This window comes from Labrus mixtus, chromosome 23 (assembly GCF_963584025.1).
Source record: "Labrus mixtus chromosome 23, fLabMix1.1, whole genome shotgun sequence".
NCBI lineage: Eukaryota > Metazoa > Chordata > Actinopteri > Labriformes > Labridae > Labrus > Labrus mixtus.
The window spans coordinates 13,819,149-13,838,865 of record NC_083634.1 but is presented as its reverse complement, the minus strand read 5'-3'; the positions used below and the strand labels follow the sequence as shown (position 1 = coordinate 13,838,865).

The window sequence follows — 19,717 nt, the reverse complement described above, 5'->3', positions numbered from 1 at the left end:
ACCAACCGAAGCTCAAGGATTCCTCAAGCTGCAGATTCACATGATGCACACAGTCTAAAGAGGACGCTTATGCGCGTCAACCTAAATGTATTTACACGAGGCCTTGGAGTAGAAAAGTGACAGCAAGGATGGCTGACATTATTCAACTTTTGTTTTGGCACGGTTTGCCCCTTGCCTTGGGTCTCCGTTGACGTCATACACCAAAATCCCCACCCCCTATCTTTTCACCTGAGCGTGCAAGTCTCCCCTGTAGAGGTAGACACTTGCACGGTGCACACACTCAGAGGCACGCTCGAACTCCTGCCAAATAGGGCGAATAAAAATAGATACAATCGGAATGTATCACGATATAGTGATGAAGCATATGTCTGAAATGCACACAATACAAATGGATAACCAAAGGACTGGAATTCCTTTACGACAATTATTTCATTTAAGATTTTTTATTTGAAACAGAAGCAATACAAACATGCAAACAATATGAAAAGCTGCATTAACATTTAATTCAAGTTAAATATTGTATAGGAATGTTGTATGATGGTTATTTGATGACTGACAATCTGATTGGAGATCATCTGTGTTTCTTCACTTTAATGGGGCCCTGAAATTTACACAAATATTGGTTCAAAGATTGTGACTTGTGCTTTTCAATCCACATGTTAAATGTCTGTTTTCTTTATTAGGACAATGTTCTCGCCTGTGTTTGCTGGAGGTCTGGGCAGGAAAGAACCAGGCTGTATGGCCCCTCGTCCGACTGGAAAATTAGAGGACAACTGACGGACCTTGGATCCTTTCTTGTTGTGGTCCTTCAACGAAATGTCGTATAACCTCTCAGAAAGGATGGGTATAATTATCTAAGGAACAACGTCACTGTATGTTTCCTCTATTTACACCTGGCTCAGTACTCAGACTTGTTGAGTCTGGGGATGTTAAATGACTAACTGCATATTGTGTTCAATTACAAATGAATCAATTTACTGTCTCCTTCCTCTGAGAACATTTCATTATCTCTATAATGTCTCCAGTTGTAAGCCTGTTAATGTTGCTAATCTCTACCCATTTTTCAGTGCTGTGACTAAAGATCTGAAAACAAGGGTCAAACATTAACCAGACTACATCCAAGTATTCTGCAATTATATTTCATAAGGTACATGGCATTACCTAAGTTTGAAAAAGAAAACAGGCTGAACGGATTTGACGCTTACTCAGGGAACTGGTGATTAGGAACATAAGGCTCCAGGATCCAAGGATACAGACCATAAGTAAAACATTTCTGAGTTATTGAAAGGATATTAGCAGTGACAGGCAGGTAGAGGATGTCTGTCTCAGTGTTGATGATGATGTCATAGGAGAAGTACTTCTTCGGCTCTACCTCTCCTGCTTGAACCACACACATGGCAAAGAGCTGAACCTGCAGCTCAACCTGCAAACCTGCAGCCACCTTAGACAGACAGACAGTTCAGTGCACATGTGGCTTTTTAAATCGTAATCACTTAAACACAACAAACACAAATTGATAGAAATACATATTCAAATTAGAATATTGACGTTAAAATGTAATAATAACAGCCATCTGAAGACTTACAGGTCCAGGATTGTAGATTACCCGCAGACCTGTAGCAGGAAGAGGTTGTTTCACATGGAATCTGGAGAAGAAATGGAATGAAACAAACCGCAAACAGCTACAGGTCAGAGTTTTGCCTTGGGACTTGAAGGTGACCCACAAATAGCCTGTTTCTATCTGCAGCACCCAGTTCTTTCTTTCATAGAAGAGGACATTAAAAAAAAAAGCAGGTGTGCTAAAATAATAATCATTTTCCTTATTTCCCTGGGTTTGAAGCCCATAATTTCCCTTTGGGTCTTTTTTATCCATGCTTCCATTTATCTATAATGTGGCATCTCACCTGCAGGCGTCAACTCCCACATTCTTCATCACCACAGTAACGGTTGAGAAGGTGCCCTCCTGCAGTGTACCAAAGTCAACACTGGAGGGGAGGAGATGGAATCCCCTCACTATGACATTCGGATCAGCCAGAGAAATAGTTCGACACCTCCTCCTCACTGGCTCTTCCACTGAGAGGAACTGGGGTAGGAGACAAACAGATATACATGAATACGTGTTTGTGGTGTGCGACTGATAAGATAGAAAATCACATACACAAAGAATGAAACAGGAACCCATATTTTTCACACTAAAAAAGTATGACAACAGAATGTCTGGGGCAAAATGGATCACATTACTGATCAGTCATCAAACACAAACAGTTTGATTTTTTTAAAGACATATACAGTGGACTATAACAACTACCGGTATATGTCACTTTAAGCTCCCTTCTACTATTTCTAGACAGTTTATCCAACAGGAATTACCTTTAGAATACTCTACATTAGCATTTATTTAGATGATATTGAATTACTTGGTTGTCCTTGAATTTAGTGGATTAAAAATCGCTCTTAGAGTGTAAAGGATTTCAATGAAAAGCCGATGATTTTTGGCTGGTTTTAAAAAAAGGTTTGGAATTAATACTGATGAGATAAAAAAAGCAAATGAGATCATCCACAAGAAGATTGATTATTTTCTATCGTTATTCCTTAATGCCTTTCACCCCTGCAGCAGGGTAGGTGTCAGACAAGGAGATTAACAGCACCCTGCAGAAACAGCTCCGTTTTTTTTCCCATACCAAAGATTAATCGTAAATTACGCATTTGACATTTAAAAGAAGGAGGGTGAGATTTTGTGACAACCCTACTTACACTTGTAAAGGACAAGATCAGCTAAGTGATAAATCAACCGGCCGGCTTTGCCCACATCGGGGCCACCAAAGCTGACAAACCCCTAAAGTTCCTCACAAAAACTTTGAACATAACAAAATGTTTAAGAAGTCAAAATGAACACAGGGCACTCGACATGTATTCCATTTTCATATAAGTAGACTTTTTTTTTCCAGAATTTTTATGTGCAATGATAATTTGAGAATATTTGTTGTGATGTGAAAGTTTGGGTACCCGTTGATTTGGAACACTGCAGGGTTTCGAGCTGAGGATAGAGGTTGGCAGCCTGACTTTGGTCCTCCTAGGCTTTCCAGTCACATCCACCTGGACTGACTTATTTTGCATAGATGAAACCCGAAGAATGCTTTCACCTGCAGTGGACACACACACACACACACACACACACACACACACAAGACATACAGACAAACAGCCATAAATTCAATCATGTAACTTCAATTCCTCAATCCACCAAATCTGCAGAACAGACATCCTGGAAATGATCTGATCCTCAGGAGACTGTTAATCATTTAAACACTTAAAGTAGGTTGTGCTTCGTACTAACCAGAAAAAACTAGACCAGGTTTAATGTACTTTCTTGCCTGATGACACCTTAATTAGAATTCACACTATGGCCTACAACTGTCTAGTCAAAATCCTGTGTTATTCCTGAACTATTGTAATGTCCTGCAACCCTGTGCCTCTTGTTTTCTGTCAACAGCATTTTTAAAGGTCAAACCCGTCTGGTACTGGCTTTTTGCATGCTATTTATAAGTGATGTCTTTAATTGGGTAATTTGTTTGAATACAAAACAGCAGAAGAAGAAGAAGATGGGGTGCAAACCAGCAGTTTGAGGCTCTGGGTTGGTGGGTCTTTTTTGAAGCATCCTGCCACTTGCTGCTGCATGACTGAAAAAAAATACAGGAGAGGTCAAGCTGTGTCACACCAGCAGACTTAAACATAATAAACACTTTATGAAATACAAACACAGTAAAAACAGTAAGATCCACTTCATTACCCGGCAGACTGAGAGGGTGTTGGGTTTAAGGGTCGTGGGGCTGCGGGTACAAAAACAAAAACAGTTTAACACTACGTATTTTATGTATAGTAAATTATGTTCTATCACCTCCAATGTCCCTTAAAATAGATTCTCTTTTGATTAAATTACCGTAAGCCTCAGTTCACCTGTGCAGATCTCACCAACACATATTAAAAAAACAGTTAATTTAGCATCACCTTGTAGGTACTGACAGTATATTCACATACTTGTTTCCTGTGGGGCATCCTTCAGAATGACCTCGACACTGTCTGACCTGAGGATTGGAGGGAGGGCCATGGACAGACTCTTCATGTCTGGTCTCTGGTGCTGTAGCTAAAACAAACAATTCCATAACTCTGGATGTGCATTCTTTGTTATGTTGAGTAAGAAACGTTAAAACCGTGTATTGTCTATACTTACTGTTGAAGCGGACACATGCAGTTCCTGGTATAACTGATCATTTTCTGGGTGGAAAAAAGGAACAATGTTCTTCTTCCTCAGAGCCTCTCTGTACGCCTGCTCCTCCGACATTTCCTGTCTGACATATATGTGCACAGAGAGAAAATGACTGATGAGCTAACAGGTACCCGTATAAACACAATGTACTTGTAGCCATGGACGCACCATTATTTTCCACGAATATCTATAATGCTATCTTAGCTGTTCTTCAGTAGCTGCTGTAGATGTTGTTGTTGTGTGTGGTTTGACTAGTGAATAATTCTTCATTAAGAATCCCAAAAGAGTGTGAAATATAAACAAACATTTACCTGCATTGTGCAAGTCTTCCAGTCCATTTCGACTTCTTTCCACTTGTGAAACTACATAGAAGAGTGTGTTCAAGAGGATATTTTAAGAATTGATGAAATACACAGATGTGTCACATAGGATTTAAATGTTTGTTCATGCACACAAATTTAATTTCTTCCACCTGTCACTAGATACTGTGTCCATGTTCTCGGAAACATCCAACTCTGTTGGGGCCTCGACGTCTTGGCTGTACAGATTAGCTATGTCCACTGTGGGTACATAAAGAAGGAAAAAGAAGATACATAAATATTTCATTGTATGTTTATTGAGTGTGTAATAAATCATTTGACCTTGGGTAGAAACCTTTTTTATGCACCATCATTTGTTGGATTTGCTCATTTGAGCCTATTTACATTTCAAAGTGACTGAAAAATTCCCACTAACTGATTAAGAATATATTCTACTATTTCAAAATGATTTCAATTTAGCAAGTATGTTAACACAATGTGAAAAAAGGAACAACTGTTTAAAGACAGCTTATACAACCGTAAACACTCAGTCATGTACCTGATGTCCTCTTGAGGAAGGTTTGACCAGCGTCCTCTTCTTCTGCAAAAGACTATATAAATACATTTTTAATAATCAACAATAATAATATAACTTTATTGTAAGCATAATTCTGTCAAAAGTATTTATCTAAGTATGCAATGCAGAAATGTCCTCAGGAACACCCCAAAACTTTAGACAAGTGGAACTACATTGTTTATGCATTATACAAATATCTGTGTGTGTGTGTGTGTGTGTGTGTGTGTGTGTCTGACCAGGACTAGGTTGAGCAGATCACTGGCATGAACACTCTCCTCCTCAGTGCGAGGGTCTTTGATTTTCATCTCTTCTGATCTCTGCTCCCTCTCCATCAAACTCTGGATGTATACCTGCAGTTGAAGACAGATTCAAACAGCACACTTTTAACCACTCACTCTTATCATTTTTCCATATCTATTAAGGCAAATTTGGTTGGTTAACCTAAGACGTGTGACTGTCTGTACCTTCAGTCGAGAGTCTATAGTATTTCTGAGAGGAGTGGTGATTGGTCTGTGCTGGTACAGTTCCCTCATCTCCAGGACTTTCGGGCAGCTCCTGACAGGTTCACGCTGTGCTCCTGAACTACCAGATCTGTCTCTCAGAGTCAAACCTCTTCCCAGTTCAGAACCAAATAGAGGCCCTGTGCTCCTATTCTGGATTAGAGAGAAAACAGAAGGAGGAACATGTCTCTGTTTGGCCCTAAGTTGTTAGTCCTGTCAGCTTATATAAAATATATGTGAACATGTACCTCTGTTCTAGGGAAGTCATGCCAGGTACGGTTTCTGAGGTTGGGAGGGGTGATGTCAGGGTTCTGTTTCCTTAGCAACCACTGGGACCACACACTCTGTTGGCTGGGCTTTAGGATGGTAGTGGCAAACTCATCTGAAACAGTAACAAACAGAAGCTTCATGTTATTTCCCTGACCTGAGTCTGTTCCTCCACAGATACTGGAGAGATCAAAGTGAACTCAACTAAGGAGTCAGTTACTTAAAAACACAAAATACTGGAAATATAACATGATTTAAAAAAAAAAGCTGGCTTAAGAGTTGTAACTGAATCAGCCTTGCTTAAGTCCTAACTCATCAGTATTTATGTTTCTTGATGTTAAAAATACAACAATGCACCTTGTGTGTCTGGCAGCGGTTCCTTCAGCAGGGCTACGGTAGGGTCAGAGTACGCCTGGTAGTGCAGTTCCTCTACAGTTTGAGAGCGCAGTAGTTCAGTACCCGAGCCATCCTCGTGCACTACAAACAGCCTAGAACACAAGATATGCTTTAATAACTATGATGGTGTGGAAAAAAACGAATTACTGCTGACTTTATCCCACACAGAATAAATCATGTTTTATTCTAAGTAATAGATAACTGTTCAGTTCAGTTTAAAGCAAAAGTATTTATTCTAACCTGGGACAATGTTCTCCATGTTTTACATGAACCCTCGCCAGTTCTCTGTCCTCCTCTTCCTCTGGCTCCTCCTCATTATGTTTCAGTGTGCTGGGAGCAGGGCTGAAGTTCAACACTGATAACTGACCATCTTCCATCACCTGCAACACACACTCAAACGCTGATATTTGGTTTCCTTTACACTTTTGTTACATCTTTCCAAAATGAACATACAGTATTAGACTGTCTCAGCGTGTCCTTGTACTTCTCGATTGTTTTGTTTATCTTTACTTGGATCATTCCTTTAAATTCCTTATTGAGATTACTCATTGCAATGAGGGGTTGTCTATTTGTAACTGCCTTTTAGTGATTCATTGCATGATTTTGTGTATTGTTAATGTGTGTATATTCTTAATTATTAGTTTTACAAATGTATGTGTCCATATTATTTTTGTTTGTGTAACACATTTTCTTTTGCGAATAAATAAAACGAAAATGACCGTCTATCTTCATGTACTTAAGGCCGACCTGGAAGTGGTTCCCGTCGGGGTCTGTAATGTCACAGGCCACTTTGTCCGTGTGGCTCATTGTGTAGCTTCCTGGTTGGTTTGTTGGAGTGCTATCATGAGGACTGGGGGTAACAAGTGGGTCAGAGGAGTACACACACTTCCCATCACTTTGGATCTGCAGGAGCCCCACACTGGAGGGGAACACCTTGGATATAGGGGTAGACACAAAAATAAGAGGTTAAGAGGCAGTGGAATTATTTATTAAAGATGAGAACATCACATACATATAGATGAGTTATTTGCTGGAAATCACAAACCTGATAGGCTGCTTGGTTGTTCCCAATGATGACTGATCCATCGGCTAAGAAGACATGGGCTGCGTGTCGTTCTGGGTACATCACCACTGTGGTGCAGCCCTCCTTCTCCACCAACACCACCAGCTCTTTGGTTGTCAAACTCCCCTTATTGCTCTCACACGCGCTCATCTTACCGTTCGCCTCTGCACACACGCTTGCCTCTTCACTCTCATGCGTGCAATGTTGTCTTTCATCACACACACGCTCACACTCAGCCTGTCCAGCAGCCTCCTTTTCACTACCCTTGCTTGTTTTCTCCTCATGACCACAAGTGTCCTGGAGGTGCACTTTCTCACTGATGCTGTCCTCACAGCGTGTGACACACACACACTCAATGCAGCCACATGCACAAACAGATGATGATCTAAGGGTCACACTCTCAGGCTGCTCCCCTGGAAAGTTAACAGATGCCGGAACACAAGTAAGATAAAACACAGTCTACTTAAATTGAAGAATAAGCTCATGTTTGTGAGCATGCATACTTTTTATATCAAATAAATCAGTAAAAGCAGAGCCAAGTATTCCGTAAAGTGTGTATGCTGGTCACCTGTGTTTATCAGCAGGTGTTGTGGTGCACTTGATGGTCGGTCTTGGTAGATACTGGTGATCCTGGTTCCATCTGCATGTTCTACACTTCGAGATCCGTCAGGGTTCCCGACAGAAACCACCAGGTCTTCTCGGCTCAGCATCACCTGACACAAAAACAGAATATTTATTCCAATTCAATCACAAGCGTTTAAAGGACATGGCTGCAATCTTTCCCAGACTAAGATGGCCAGAGAAGCACAAAACATTACATTTTAACTCTCCACAGTCCAGACCGCCGCTAACCTGTGTACAGTCTACAGTCATGCTGTGCTCTTACTTCATGGGTGATGGGGTCTGTAGCCTTGAAGACAAGAATAGGTGGGGTTGGTATGTGTTTGTGTGTGGACCCCACAGTGTGGATTCGAGCTCCAGATGGAGTCGTAGTTATCCAAAATCCACTCTGAGAGTGAGTTTCCTTCTCCGTGCACTGTTCTGTAAAATTTCACAGAAAATATACAATGACAGAAAGAGAAAATGAACGGGGTTCCCATTATTTTGAACATAGGGTGGATGGACAGATTTGTATTATTTTTACATTCTTACCTTTATTTGTGCCCTCAGTTTTCTCAGAGGTGTTTTCCTCCTCAAGATCAGAGTCAGGAACCCACACTGGACCAGAATCTTGGCTGAAACTGACTGAGCCATCTGCAAACAGAACCTGCAAAGCACATGTGGTTAGTTTCCTTGTGTGAATGTGAATGTGTGTGTGTATAAAAAATAACACAGTCGATGGTTCAGATTTGCATCTTCTTGTAGGTATGCCTCCAAATCATGAAGATGTGTGTACAGTACGATCACCTCAGTGGACCCATCTCTCATGTATCGTATCACAGCTCCCTGGCTGGTGACAATGCGGGACAGTTCTTTGCAGAGGGTAGGGTCCTGAAGCTGCCCTGCTGGTCCCCTACCATGAAGAGGAAAGCCTTGCTTCACCAAAACACCCTGCTCCTCTGAGGACACACCTGAACACACAAACCCCCCACATATTAAATAAATAAATGATACTGCTAGACTCTTGTGACATTGACTAAAGAGGTAAATGTCCATTACTGACCTTTTGTTTTCTCTCTCATAAACTGCAGAAGTAAACCATTAGGAAGAGACAAGTTGAGACTGTTGAATGGAGTTGATGTCAATGTTGGCTGGCCTTCACCCTCCTTAGAACGCACAGAAACATCTGTGTTATAATTAATATTCACACATGTTTCTTTCTCTTCTTTTATGGATTTGTGTGCATATGTTGGGGCCTTAGATGTTAAGTGTTGCTTTATCAGTTATGTGTCTTTGTAGGAAGTGAAACCAGGTCAGGCACCTTTGAGTGTTGGGAGGAGGAGGAGGAGGATGAGGAGGAGGAGGGAGGAATGGGGAGGAAGGTTGAGGTCTCTGGGGTCCCTCCTGCTTTTTCCAGGTCACTCACTATAACATCACCAAACAAGACATTTAGTATACTGCGTGTTCTATGACACATTTTCACTCCGTTTACTGCAAATCGAATGAATAAAATCCTTTTTCTTACACTATTACTATGAACTTTAAATAAAGATTGAGGTATTTTTAGCCCACCCCGCAAAGTCTAAAAACCGTATGTGTTGAAGAGTAACACCTTTGTACTCTCCTGTGGGACCATAAAAACTGTATGAGAGGTGAATTCCATTGTCTAATACTGCTGAGAGGGATCCCTGCTTCACTATTTTCTTCTCCAGAGGCTCTGACTCTGAAGGACAAAAAAACACACAGAAACACACAAAGGTCAACTTTGTTTCATAAAGAATCCACTAAATGCCATTACAGTCTTTCAAACATTGATCAAATAAACCATTAAACTGCAGGACTTTTGCTGCTTCATGTCTGTGGTATAATCAGCATTTTTACCTTTAAAATCTTTTACATTGGACTCTTTGTCTACGACCTGACGGGGAGGTTCTGCTTGATCAACAACAACTTGGTTGATGTGTGTGCAGAAATGATGCCCGTCCTTCCTCACGGCCACTTTCATCAGTCTGGAACCTTGAATAAAAAAACGCTCAAATAAATGGCCGCATGTGAAAAAACACTGATCACCAGCACTGGGTATCATGAGGAGTAGCTGGTTTGCACTTTGCTTTCACAAAATAAACTCCACCTACAACAGCAGACATGCCTAATTAAACCAAACAGTACAGAAATGTTCAAAGAAATCCTTTGTGCTGTAGTTCTCTGTGGTGATTTCAGAGAACGTAGAGAAGCTGTGTGCTGGGGATGTTTGCTGTAATTCAGTGGGGTCATTCATATTTAGAGCTTTTCCTCAATTCCATCTCAATACCTTCAACATAGCTGATGTTCTCCACAGCAATGTGTCCTCCATCTGAAGGGAAAAGGTACTGTAGACGACCTGACACGTGAATCAACTTTCCATCCATGCTGTAACCTGTGAAACGCTGCACATAACAGATAAACAGCCAATCACATTCACATAGTAACCTTTCAGCAGATATAACTTGTCGTGTTATTTGAACATTCTGGTGATAAGTAGTGAATGCAAACTGAAACAATAATTTTGCGTATGACCTCACATTAAACGTTTCCTCCGTTGGATGCTGTTCTTTATTTTCCTCAGCAGGGCGCACTTTGGTAGTAATGGACTCTCTTGGAGTCTTGGCAGAGCTCTTTGCCGTCTCTGCTTTGCTTTTCTTGCCACCATTCGAAGCTTTACTTTTCTTGTCGTCTACGGACTTGGCCTCCTCTTTCTGCTGCTTGGATTTCGGTGCATTGTCCTTTTTTGATTTTTTGGTCGTCTCCTCCTCCTTCAGCCGCTCCTGCTCTAACTTCCAGGCCTGTGACATCATAAACACAGAGAGAAAAACAAACCTTGCAGATTTAAAATGGTTTGAAACAGGCTACTTTAAAATATATATATATATAGATTTGTCAACTGAACTGTAGTGATCCCCCTATGGACATCAATGTTAGTAAAAAATAGTCTGATTTTACTTTGTGTTTTAGAAAATAGGTGATCACATTTGAATACATTTAGTATTTTGCTGTATAAATAAAGATTCAGTCTGGCCTTCTGGAACTATTTGTGATATTAATATAATCTGCACATCTCTGAGTAAACTAACTCACAAGGCAAGACAGAGATTGGACTTTTATCTAGTTGTGTAAGGAGATTTCTGTAAACGGTCCAAAGAGCTATTACAATCATGACAAAGAAAGTGAGTGGTCAATGTGTTAGTTTGTACTGACTTTAAGAGAGTCTTTTCTTATAACTGGCTCCACAGTGTCCTCCTCCTCCTCCTCGGCAGAATCTTTAGCCTTTTCCTCTAGACAAAGAAAAATATATATTATTCATGTGTACGGCTGCACACATAGTTCCCTTATTAGGAATTTAAGATGACAAGCTATACCAAGCAATACCTGTTGGAGACTCGGTTGATGGACTTTGATTTTGGAGCTGGATTGCTTCTCTTTTCATTTCCTCCTCGTTGGTCCAATCTGAAATAGTATCCGCAACATACTTCAGGTACTTCCTATCAAAAGAAAGAAAGAAAAAAGGTTTTAATCTCTTTGTAAAACTACACACACACACACATCGGGTTATAAAGGTTACAGACTAAAAAAAGACAGGAGAACTGCAGTTTGCTGCCACTTACAAGGAAGTGTTTTTTTCTCTCGCTTTCTCACACTGCAACAAAATATTAAGGCTCATGCGCCTGGAGAATTAAACACCTGAAAATGTCAACTTCTACTCTGACCTGAACTTGACATCCGTGTGAAGGGTTACATCCCAGAAGTCCTTGCACTGGCGATAAGGGCTCATTGGATTGTGACAAAAAATGTACAGGATGTTGTTCAGACTTCCTCTGAAAGTGTCCATGCAGCAGTATTCATCTGAGGCGGACTGGAGAACCTACATATGAGGAAAAAACGGTTTGTACGTCAAATCATTAAAAACTGTAAATGGAAGGGGGTTCAGGCAAGAAATCAAGTTTTTGTTGATTTAAGTTTTTTAAATGAACATTTAAAATGTTTTAAAGCCATGGTGTAAGAGTATTTTATGTTCAATTATTCTTTAGAGAAAAAAAACCCTAAAATTTCTACATCTACATAAATCACCTAAATTGTGCCACACAAAGCTCGACTCCCACTGCTTTCCACATTTACAGGCTTCATACAAAGAGAGCTAGGCTTTTAATGTGAAGTGGCTGCTGTAAGTATTATGCCATGGTGGATTACGCTTTAACACAACTCACACACAGCAGGTACAACAGTTGCCTAATGCTGACACTGAATAGATACCCTGAACGACAACATAAGACAGGTCACCTGTGGGAAGATGGAGGCATTGTGGTGTTCAGCATAGTGCCAGTCAAAGAGAGATCTCAGCCTGCAGCTTTGGATGTCTGATAGGTCCAGCTGGCAACAAACGCTCCCGCAAATCTGATGGAGAGAAAACAGCATGTGACACTAGTAGGAAGGGAAAATATAATGTAAATATATCACTGAAATAATACCTCTGTATCACCAGGATTTTCTGTAAGGAATGTTGGACCTATAATGCAATAAATAATGTGATATGATGCAGAAGGTCAGTACAGTGTCACATGTAGTCATTTGGTCAAAAGTCAAAACATTGCATTAACTGAATGAAAGAAACAGACCCTTAGTTTTGAGATGATTTAGCTGCTGTTTGGCGTAGGATGGTGGGTTGTCCCAGGGTATTATCACAGGTGTCTGTTGCTGTGCTGGTTCTATTGCTCCCAGCAATCCAGGAGCTTGTAGTACTGCACCCTTTTGGTCCAGTTTGGTCAGTGGCATACTTTCAAACACACTCTGATGGAAAAAACGATCTACCTCTGGCCATGACACAACATCTGTTTGACATCAAAACATCAAAATGACTTTTGTGAAGACAAGAATCAAGAGATTTACACGACAACAAGTTGCCAAAAAAAAACTCAGAGATAGAGCTACAGGCTAATTAACAACTGTCATCAAGTGTAATCTGAGCAAAGGTTGGTTTCTCTGACAGGTAACTGGTGTCTGACCATCTGTGCAGTAATGATGTAGCTGCTGTTTGATTGCCATCCAACAGGAGTTGCTGTTTCTCCGCTTAGCGACAGAACAGATGAGCTTCCACACAGGAGAGAGCCTCATCATCGAGGATTCCACCTCTGCTGGATCAAAACCTTCAACTGCCTGAAAGGGACAAACAGACACACACAAAACACAAACAACAACGGTCTGAAGTTTAGAATAAACTAGGATGAACGAGGGCAAAGATTACATTAAAACTGCGACATACATGGCTTGAGCAAATTCTACACAGCTGCAAATATAAACAAAATGGACTTGCATTGATATCCCTCAAACGCAGTGCCCTCTCATCGTGGTGCCTGATAACCAGGGGGTGCCCAGACTTGTTCAAAGACTCATCTGATCCAAACTTCCCAAGTAGCTTCTAAAAAAAGGAAAAAATTTGAATAAAACAGACAAAGTAGTGCATTTCTTGAGTGTAGATTTTTTCACTCTAGAGTCATATAAGAATCAATGTTTCCTGTTAGTTTACCAGTTTCATCAGTAGTTTCTTTTATTTCTTTTGCTCTTATTACACTACTTGACTCCTGTTTGTGTGTGATGCTGCTCTCTGCTGTGATTATAGCACCATCTGCTGGACATACCTTGCATGTTTTTATGGCTCAGGTATGCTTTTATATATAGCAGCTTTAAATATAATATAAACAGTGATATCTTCTGCTATAAAAAACATTTTTTAATCAAGAGGCATGGTGTAAATAAAAGTGATACAATGCTGTCTTTTTAATACAAAGATTTTTCAGTATCTAACAAGTTGTTTTTTTTCCCTCTCACATGCTGCTTAAGACAACAGAGTAGGTCCCCCTCCCCCCCCCCGCTAAAACACGACTAAACCCAGAGTGCTCCGTGTGTGCTGCAGCGAGAGCATTCAGAGCACGACAATGTGGCTGCAGATTGACTAGTGACCATCAAGAGCCTGTGAATAGCTTTGCATACGGGAACACGAGCCCCTCAAACGTTAACAGAATTCCATAGACCGCTCCTGGAGAAAAAAAAAAGTATCCTGCATTGGCCGGGAATCGAACCCGGGCCTCCCGCGTGGCAGGCGAGAATTCTACCACTGAACCACCAATGCCTCAGATGCTACAACTAACGCTACTCGACATTTTGTAAGTTCTGTATAGAATGAGAACTGGTGCTTTTGGATGCATGTGTGGATTTGTGTATGGCCAATACCTTCCTGTCTTCCTCACTCTGTGCTTTAGTCAACAAGCTGTTTAATAGTTGGCTCTTCTCCTCTTTAGTGTGTAACAGAGGCAGGAAGCTTTCGAGCATGAAGCTCAGCAGCTCGTGGTCTAACCCGGGACCATGGCGAGGTTTGGGCTTCTCTGCCACATTGGATGGGGCGGACTGCTCTGTTGAAATCACGACCTAAACACACAAATTCACAAGTATAGAAACAACAACTTGAGCTAGGTTAATCTACAAAGGTTTCCCCCTGTCTTGTAGGCCTGCATACTAATAAATTAACAATATCCTTGATGCTATTCAAATGTGAAAAATCATTTTATCCTTCACACCGAATGCACACAGACCTGTTCCAGCATGCAATGCAAGATTAGAGGCACCGAGCAGGCTTCAGGGTTAACCAGGTCAAGTAGGTTGCTATAGTAACGCATGTCCACGTCCGTAGAAAGAGGAGGCAGCTTTGTTCCTGTCGTAAAGAAAAGAGGACAGAGTTAGTTTTCCAACTAAGTCTGAGATTTTTAAATGAAACACAAGGATATATGAGATTTACCTTGTACTTTTGACTTCTCCTCTTGTGCTGATTTCTTAAGAAACACACAGAGAATGTATTATTTTTATATCTATACTATATACTAGACATTTAATGTATACCCTACAATCATGCCCATAATACTGTTTAAAAGCAAGTTATTGTCCGTTTTCAGATATCCTACAATGGTGTCTAGACGCAGCCCCACCCCCCCACTCCCCCTCCCCTGCGAGCTATACAATGGTGTTTAAGTCTACAATGGAATGTGCAGCAGAGTGGCGCAGCGGAAGCGTGCTGGGCCCATAACCCAGAGGTCGATGGATCGAAACCATCCTCTGCTATGTGTTTTCTTTGTTCAGGGAAGCTGTTTTTTGGATTGCAGTGTTTTAAAATATATATATATCTATAAAGAAATCCCCCCAGGCTCTGATGATTATAAAAAAAGAAAAAGCTGATAAACACTTGAGGAAATATCTTGCACATTCAATAATAATTAACGTAATGGTAAGCTTCTGCCTGACTCTATTTGTCCTGGTTCTCATGTGTGTATATGTGTACCTCCGCAGGCTGTAGATCCAACCGAACAACAGTGGGCACACTGATAAGTTTGATGTTGTCCAGGTAGTGCTGATGTTGCCTACGCCAGTCCAAACAGTCATAGATAAGATTGGCCACACCCTCAAAGATTTGGCTTCCTATTTCTAGCTGGACACAGAGATAAAAAAAAAAATAATAGGGCGTACTTTAAGTCAAACACAGTGTAAAAAGTAACAGAGCAAAGACAGTGGTAAATATTGGAATGTGGTTTGAAAATGATAAAAAGTTGGGTGAGAAAAATAGCAGTGAAAAGAAAATCAACAATGAGAAGACATCTTTGGTACATATATATCAACAGGATCAACTCACCTCAGCCTCAGGGTCTTGTTTGTCAAAGGGAGGAAAGAGGTCTGGGACAGTGTAGCTGAGCTGAACCAAATCATGGAGCTTGGACTCTGGAGGCCCGCTGTCCAAAACCGGCCCCAAACTTGACCAGAATAGATCCAACTTCTTAGCCTGTGCAGCCAGCTCAACATCATCATCATCAACCTCTACTTCAGTCACACAGGAAAGAAAATGACGTTATGCAGACAACAACTTACATACAAATAGTTGTTCAAAGTTTGGACGTGACGTTATGTATATGGTTTACTAAAAGCCCTATACCTGGATCCAAACCCGGAGATGCTTTCAGACTCGGCAACTTACCTTCACATGTTTGTTGTACCGGCAGCTCCTCTGAAGTTTGTGCGTGCGTAGAACACAATTTGATGACATTGGCTACATGTACACCTATGGCATCAAGGGCCTTAATCATGTGGGGCCGGTAAAAACCCAGAACCAGAATGTAATGCTGAGGACCATCTTCTGGTTCATCATCTATGCCCCAAAACAAATGTGTTTAAAACATTATTATTCATTGTATAACGACACAAAACAAAGTGGATTAATCCATTAATCTCTACACACATATACACACTGCCACTCTTCACACAAGAGAGCAAAGCAGAAAACATTTTCTTTAGTCTACAGTATTGTTTCTGTTGTCTAACTTTATGAGCTCAATCACCCAAACAGACAAGTGTTTGTTTGTTGTTACCTATAAATGAAGGTGGCTCAACATCATCCCTGCATTTAAGCTTGGTCTTCTTATCCTTAGGAGGTCCCACAGGTGAAGGTGCACTCTTACTCTTTTTGTCAGGGGCTTTGGCCCCTCCTTTGTCCTTGGCAGAGGGAGGTCCGCCCTTTTTTTGTTCCTCCTCAGCCTTGACAAGATGGAGACAAAATTAAGAAAAAATCCCTGAGAGGATTTTTTTTTTCCTATTCAAATCTAAATCACAGCAAAGCATGTTTTACAGTACTTTAAACATTTTTGCCACGAATTCCTTCAGTCAAAATTGTTTCATTGAGAATACTGCAGCTGTAACTGGGGTTAAAATCTACACCAGTTCTTTCCATTTCTACATTATAATAATAAACACATGAAGTGGCATGTTAAAAAAAACTGACATGCTCAGTTTCCCTCCTCTGCAGATCAGTAGCTTTAATCTGTAGCAGCTGGAACTTCAGTATTTTTGCCATCAGGTCACAGGGAATCTCCTCCCCAGCATCCAGCAGCACCTTAGCTGGCTCTGTCACCTGTAACAGATACATTTCATGCATTAACTTTTACATGATTTGAACAAACACAAGGAGTTTCCCTATTAACATCACAAGCCTACCTCGTAAAACATGGGGCTATCATCAGGTTTTTTGGCTTTGGGATTCCCCAGCTCTTGGATCTGTAATAAAGTGAAAAGGTGAACAATGTTGTTTTGAAAAAGATACAGTAAAATGTACATAGAAAATCAATGCATGGCTAAACAAGTAAGACTTAGACTGAGTCTGAAGTGTAAGTGACTAAAATAAATGAGCTTATAAACCCAGAACCTATGGTTGTAGATTTTATTTAATGTATTTTGTTTACGTGTTACAAGATTTAAAAAGGGGAAAGCCACACACATGAGGTTTGAGTGGTAACAAGTTAATGACAGTGCAAAGTTCCTGTTGTCTTTTATTAGCTATAGAACTACAGTATAATTCAGATGAAAATATCAACAACAAACAGAGAAGAGTGCAAGAGAAACTACATTAATAGATCATTTGAAACGAACAAAGAATACCTTTGCAAGGGTGCTGTCCCAGGTCAACAAGCTGAAGAGTTTGCGTAGAGGTTTTTGAGCAGCTACAGCCAAAGCCTGGATCAGGTCCTCCTCCTCCGGACTTTTTCCAACCAAGAAAGACACACAAGCCTGCCATGATTCCTGGAGGACATTAAAACACTTTCATGTTAATGCACGTCCATCAACATGGGAAACACCGACAGGTCATAGGCTACTGATTAAAGAGCCAGTAGGCTATGTTCCTATTTTCTCTAAAGATAAATGCCGACTAAAAAAGATAATGTACCAAAACAGACAAAAAAAGATAATACATACTCATGAAATGATTACTTAGAATATTGCAGCTAAAAATAAACTAAAACGGAGGATAAGGGACACGTTAAAAAAAACAAATCTTACTGTCGTAAATTTACGGAGAACCCTTAAAGCCTTTAAAGAATAAAATAATAAAGTCGTTATTTTAGTCTTTAACAGAAGAGCAGCAGCATCCTGTTCTTAAATGACAAACATGGAGCATCTTGTTCAACTTTATTAAAGGTTTCACTAATAAGGAAATAGGCTATGTAGTCGGTAAAGAACAGTTAGTTCAAGAGAAGTTTTCACTTCAATTTGCAAGAAAGTGTTTATCTGTAAAATGATGAACAGGACACAAACTGGTTCTGCACATGAGACACTTTCACAGGGCAGATAAGTGCAGATAAAAAAATGTGTTGGGGCTTTACTTATGCAGATATGAAACTATGATGCTTTTGGCACATCATCATCTTCACATTGTCATAAAATATCATAACCCTGAAAAGATACTGCAAGAAACTTTGGCTTTTCCGAAGAAAGAAGCACACTGACTTGGAGGAAGTTGCGTCTGCAGAGAAAAAACACTTTCTAGTTCTACTTTCATCATTTTCGCGCAGGCTGGTCTCGAACTCGTTAATTTGCGAGTTTAATCTCGAAATTTGAGATTTTTTTTTAACGTGACCCTAATCCTCCGTTTTAAAAACACCACAATACAATCTTGCAAGTTTTACAGGAGATTCATGCATCAAGTTGCCGAGCGTATACTTCCTTTCAAAATACTTATTTTTACTTGCATTTATTTCCCCACACATTATTCATTTTTTTTTATTTTATTTTTTAGCCTAACTAAAAATGACAGTGGAAGTGAGTTAAGCAACACTCTTTTAATAACCAAATTATTCCATTTTATACTGTAGAGAAATTTGGAAATGTTCGCCAGATAACATTGTTGAAAAACAAAACTCATTTTATATTTTGTACATTTCTACAGAAGAAATAATAAACAGACAAACCTCTTCAAACTGTGCTTTGGTGAGAGCAGCCTCCCAGTTCTTGTTACTGGCAGCACTGTGCTTCTTCGCTGAGCCCTTTTTTGACTGCTTCGGTGGCATTTTTTACTCATTTATGATTTTCCACGCATAAAAAAATCTCTAAAAGCCAAAAAGTTGTCAAAGCAAGACTATGATTTGCCAGGAAAAAAAAGTCCACGTTAATAACGCCCGTCCATGCCTGCCTGGTGCTTGCGTTGTCCTTAGCAACCGCAACGACACCAGTGTCAAATTTGCTGCCTAGAAATAACTGACGCTTCCTGTACACTTTCAGAATAAAAGCATAAAGGAGGACACTTTTTTTTTGGTTCAAATGTTATTATTACTTTCTCCACTGGATGGCAGTAGATTCTCTGGTCTTTGAGACAAAACTACATGACCGAAAGCATACATAGTCAAACAGGGTTAGGCAAAGTAAACCACTTACACATGGTATTTAATTACTAAAACAAATTACAATAAACACAGCAGAGCTTAGCACTGCTACAATCTTACTTTCAAAAACTAATAAACCTAACATGTGAAGACCTTCTCCAAAATTTTAATAACAGCTTTAATTGGACTATAATGCCTCTTGTTCCATTTTTCAAATGAAGCACTATATGCCACAAAACTGTGATTTACATTTGGAAAGGCAGCAGGCTTTATCACAATAAAAACAATCTAAAGAATATAAAGCTATTTTTGAACCATAACAATGCAGGTTATATGGCATGGGAGAGGTGACCTGTTTTTAATCTTAACCAGAGGTTGAATACTGAAGTGATATAAATATGAAGATAGCATGCTTCGAATAAATGATAGTGAAGGGTTAAGTGTAAAAGCAGCAGTGGCAGCTTCAGCATTCTTATTCCTGTTCTACAACATTTGATATCTATCAAAACTAAACTTTTGTCAGAGTTTT

At 40.1% G+C, this 19,717-nt stretch overlaps 1 protein-coding gene and 2 non-coding genes across 3 annotated transcripts; 1 reads left to right on the top strand and 2 right to left on the bottom strand.

Annotated features, from left to right (window-relative positions):
• Positions 1–280: 280 nt before the first annotated feature.
• spag17 (sperm associated antigen 17) lies at positions 281–18,876 on the bottom strand. The gene is made up of 49 exons (XM_061032005.1): positions 18,778–18,876; positions 17,471–17,611; positions 17,030–17,089; positions 16,818–16,946; positions 16,408–16,573; positions 16,017–16,187; positions 15,678–15,862; positions 15,330–15,476; positions 14,793–14,826; positions 14,590–14,708; positions 14,231–14,425; positions 13,310–13,418; positions 13,006–13,152; positions 12,619–12,831; positions 12,472–12,509; positions 12,284–12,397; positions 11,713–11,867; positions 11,375–11,487; positions 11,204–11,280; positions 10,531–10,791; positions 10,281–10,395; positions 9,851–9,985; positions 9,582–9,692; positions 9,291–9,394; positions 9,033–9,135; positions 8,777–8,940; positions 8,522–8,636; positions 8,256–8,410; positions 7,938–8,082; positions 7,352–7,782; positions 7,054–7,239; positions 6,547–6,686; positions 6,268–6,398; positions 5,892–6,025; positions 5,608–5,796; positions 5,380–5,493; positions 5,126–5,177; positions 4,740–4,827; positions 4,579–4,629; positions 4,232–4,349; positions 4,039–4,144; positions 3,791–3,830; positions 3,616–3,680; positions 3,007–3,143; positions 1,905–2,083; positions 1,586–1,646; positions 1,294–1,441; positions 698–844; positions 281–300 (listed from the first exon to the last, which is right to left on the bottom strand). The coding sequence occupies exons 1-49, from the start codon at positions 18,874–18,876 to the stop codon at positions 281–283; spliced, it is 6,357 nt and encodes a 2,118-aa protein (XP_060887988.1).
• trnag-gcc (transfer RNA glycine (anticodon GCC)) lies at positions 14,059–14,129 on the bottom strand. Its single transcript has one exon. It is a non-coding gene; the product is annotated as a tRNA-Gly (tRNA).
• Positions 15,041–15,112, top strand: trnam-cau (transfer RNA methionine (anticodon CAU)). The gene has a single exon. It is a non-coding gene; the product is annotated as a tRNA-Met (tRNA).
• Positions 18,877–19,717: the final 841 nt, after the last annotated feature.

Excerpts from the sequence above, each read along its gene's own strand:
- spag17 (XM_061032005.1), bottom strand. The coding sequence starts at position 18,876 with ATGCCACCGAAGCAGTCAAAAAAGGGCTCAGCGAAGAAGCACAGTGCT. Across the intron at positions 11,488-11,712 it reads CACACGGATGTCAAGTTCAG|GAAGTACCTGAAGTATGTTG; the intron begins GTCAGAGTAGAA and ends TTCTTTTGATAG. Across the intron at positions 9,693-9,850 it reads CAATGTAAAAGATTTTAAAG|AGTCAGAGCCTCTGGAGAAG; the intron begins GTAAAAATGCTG and ends TTTGTCCTTCAG.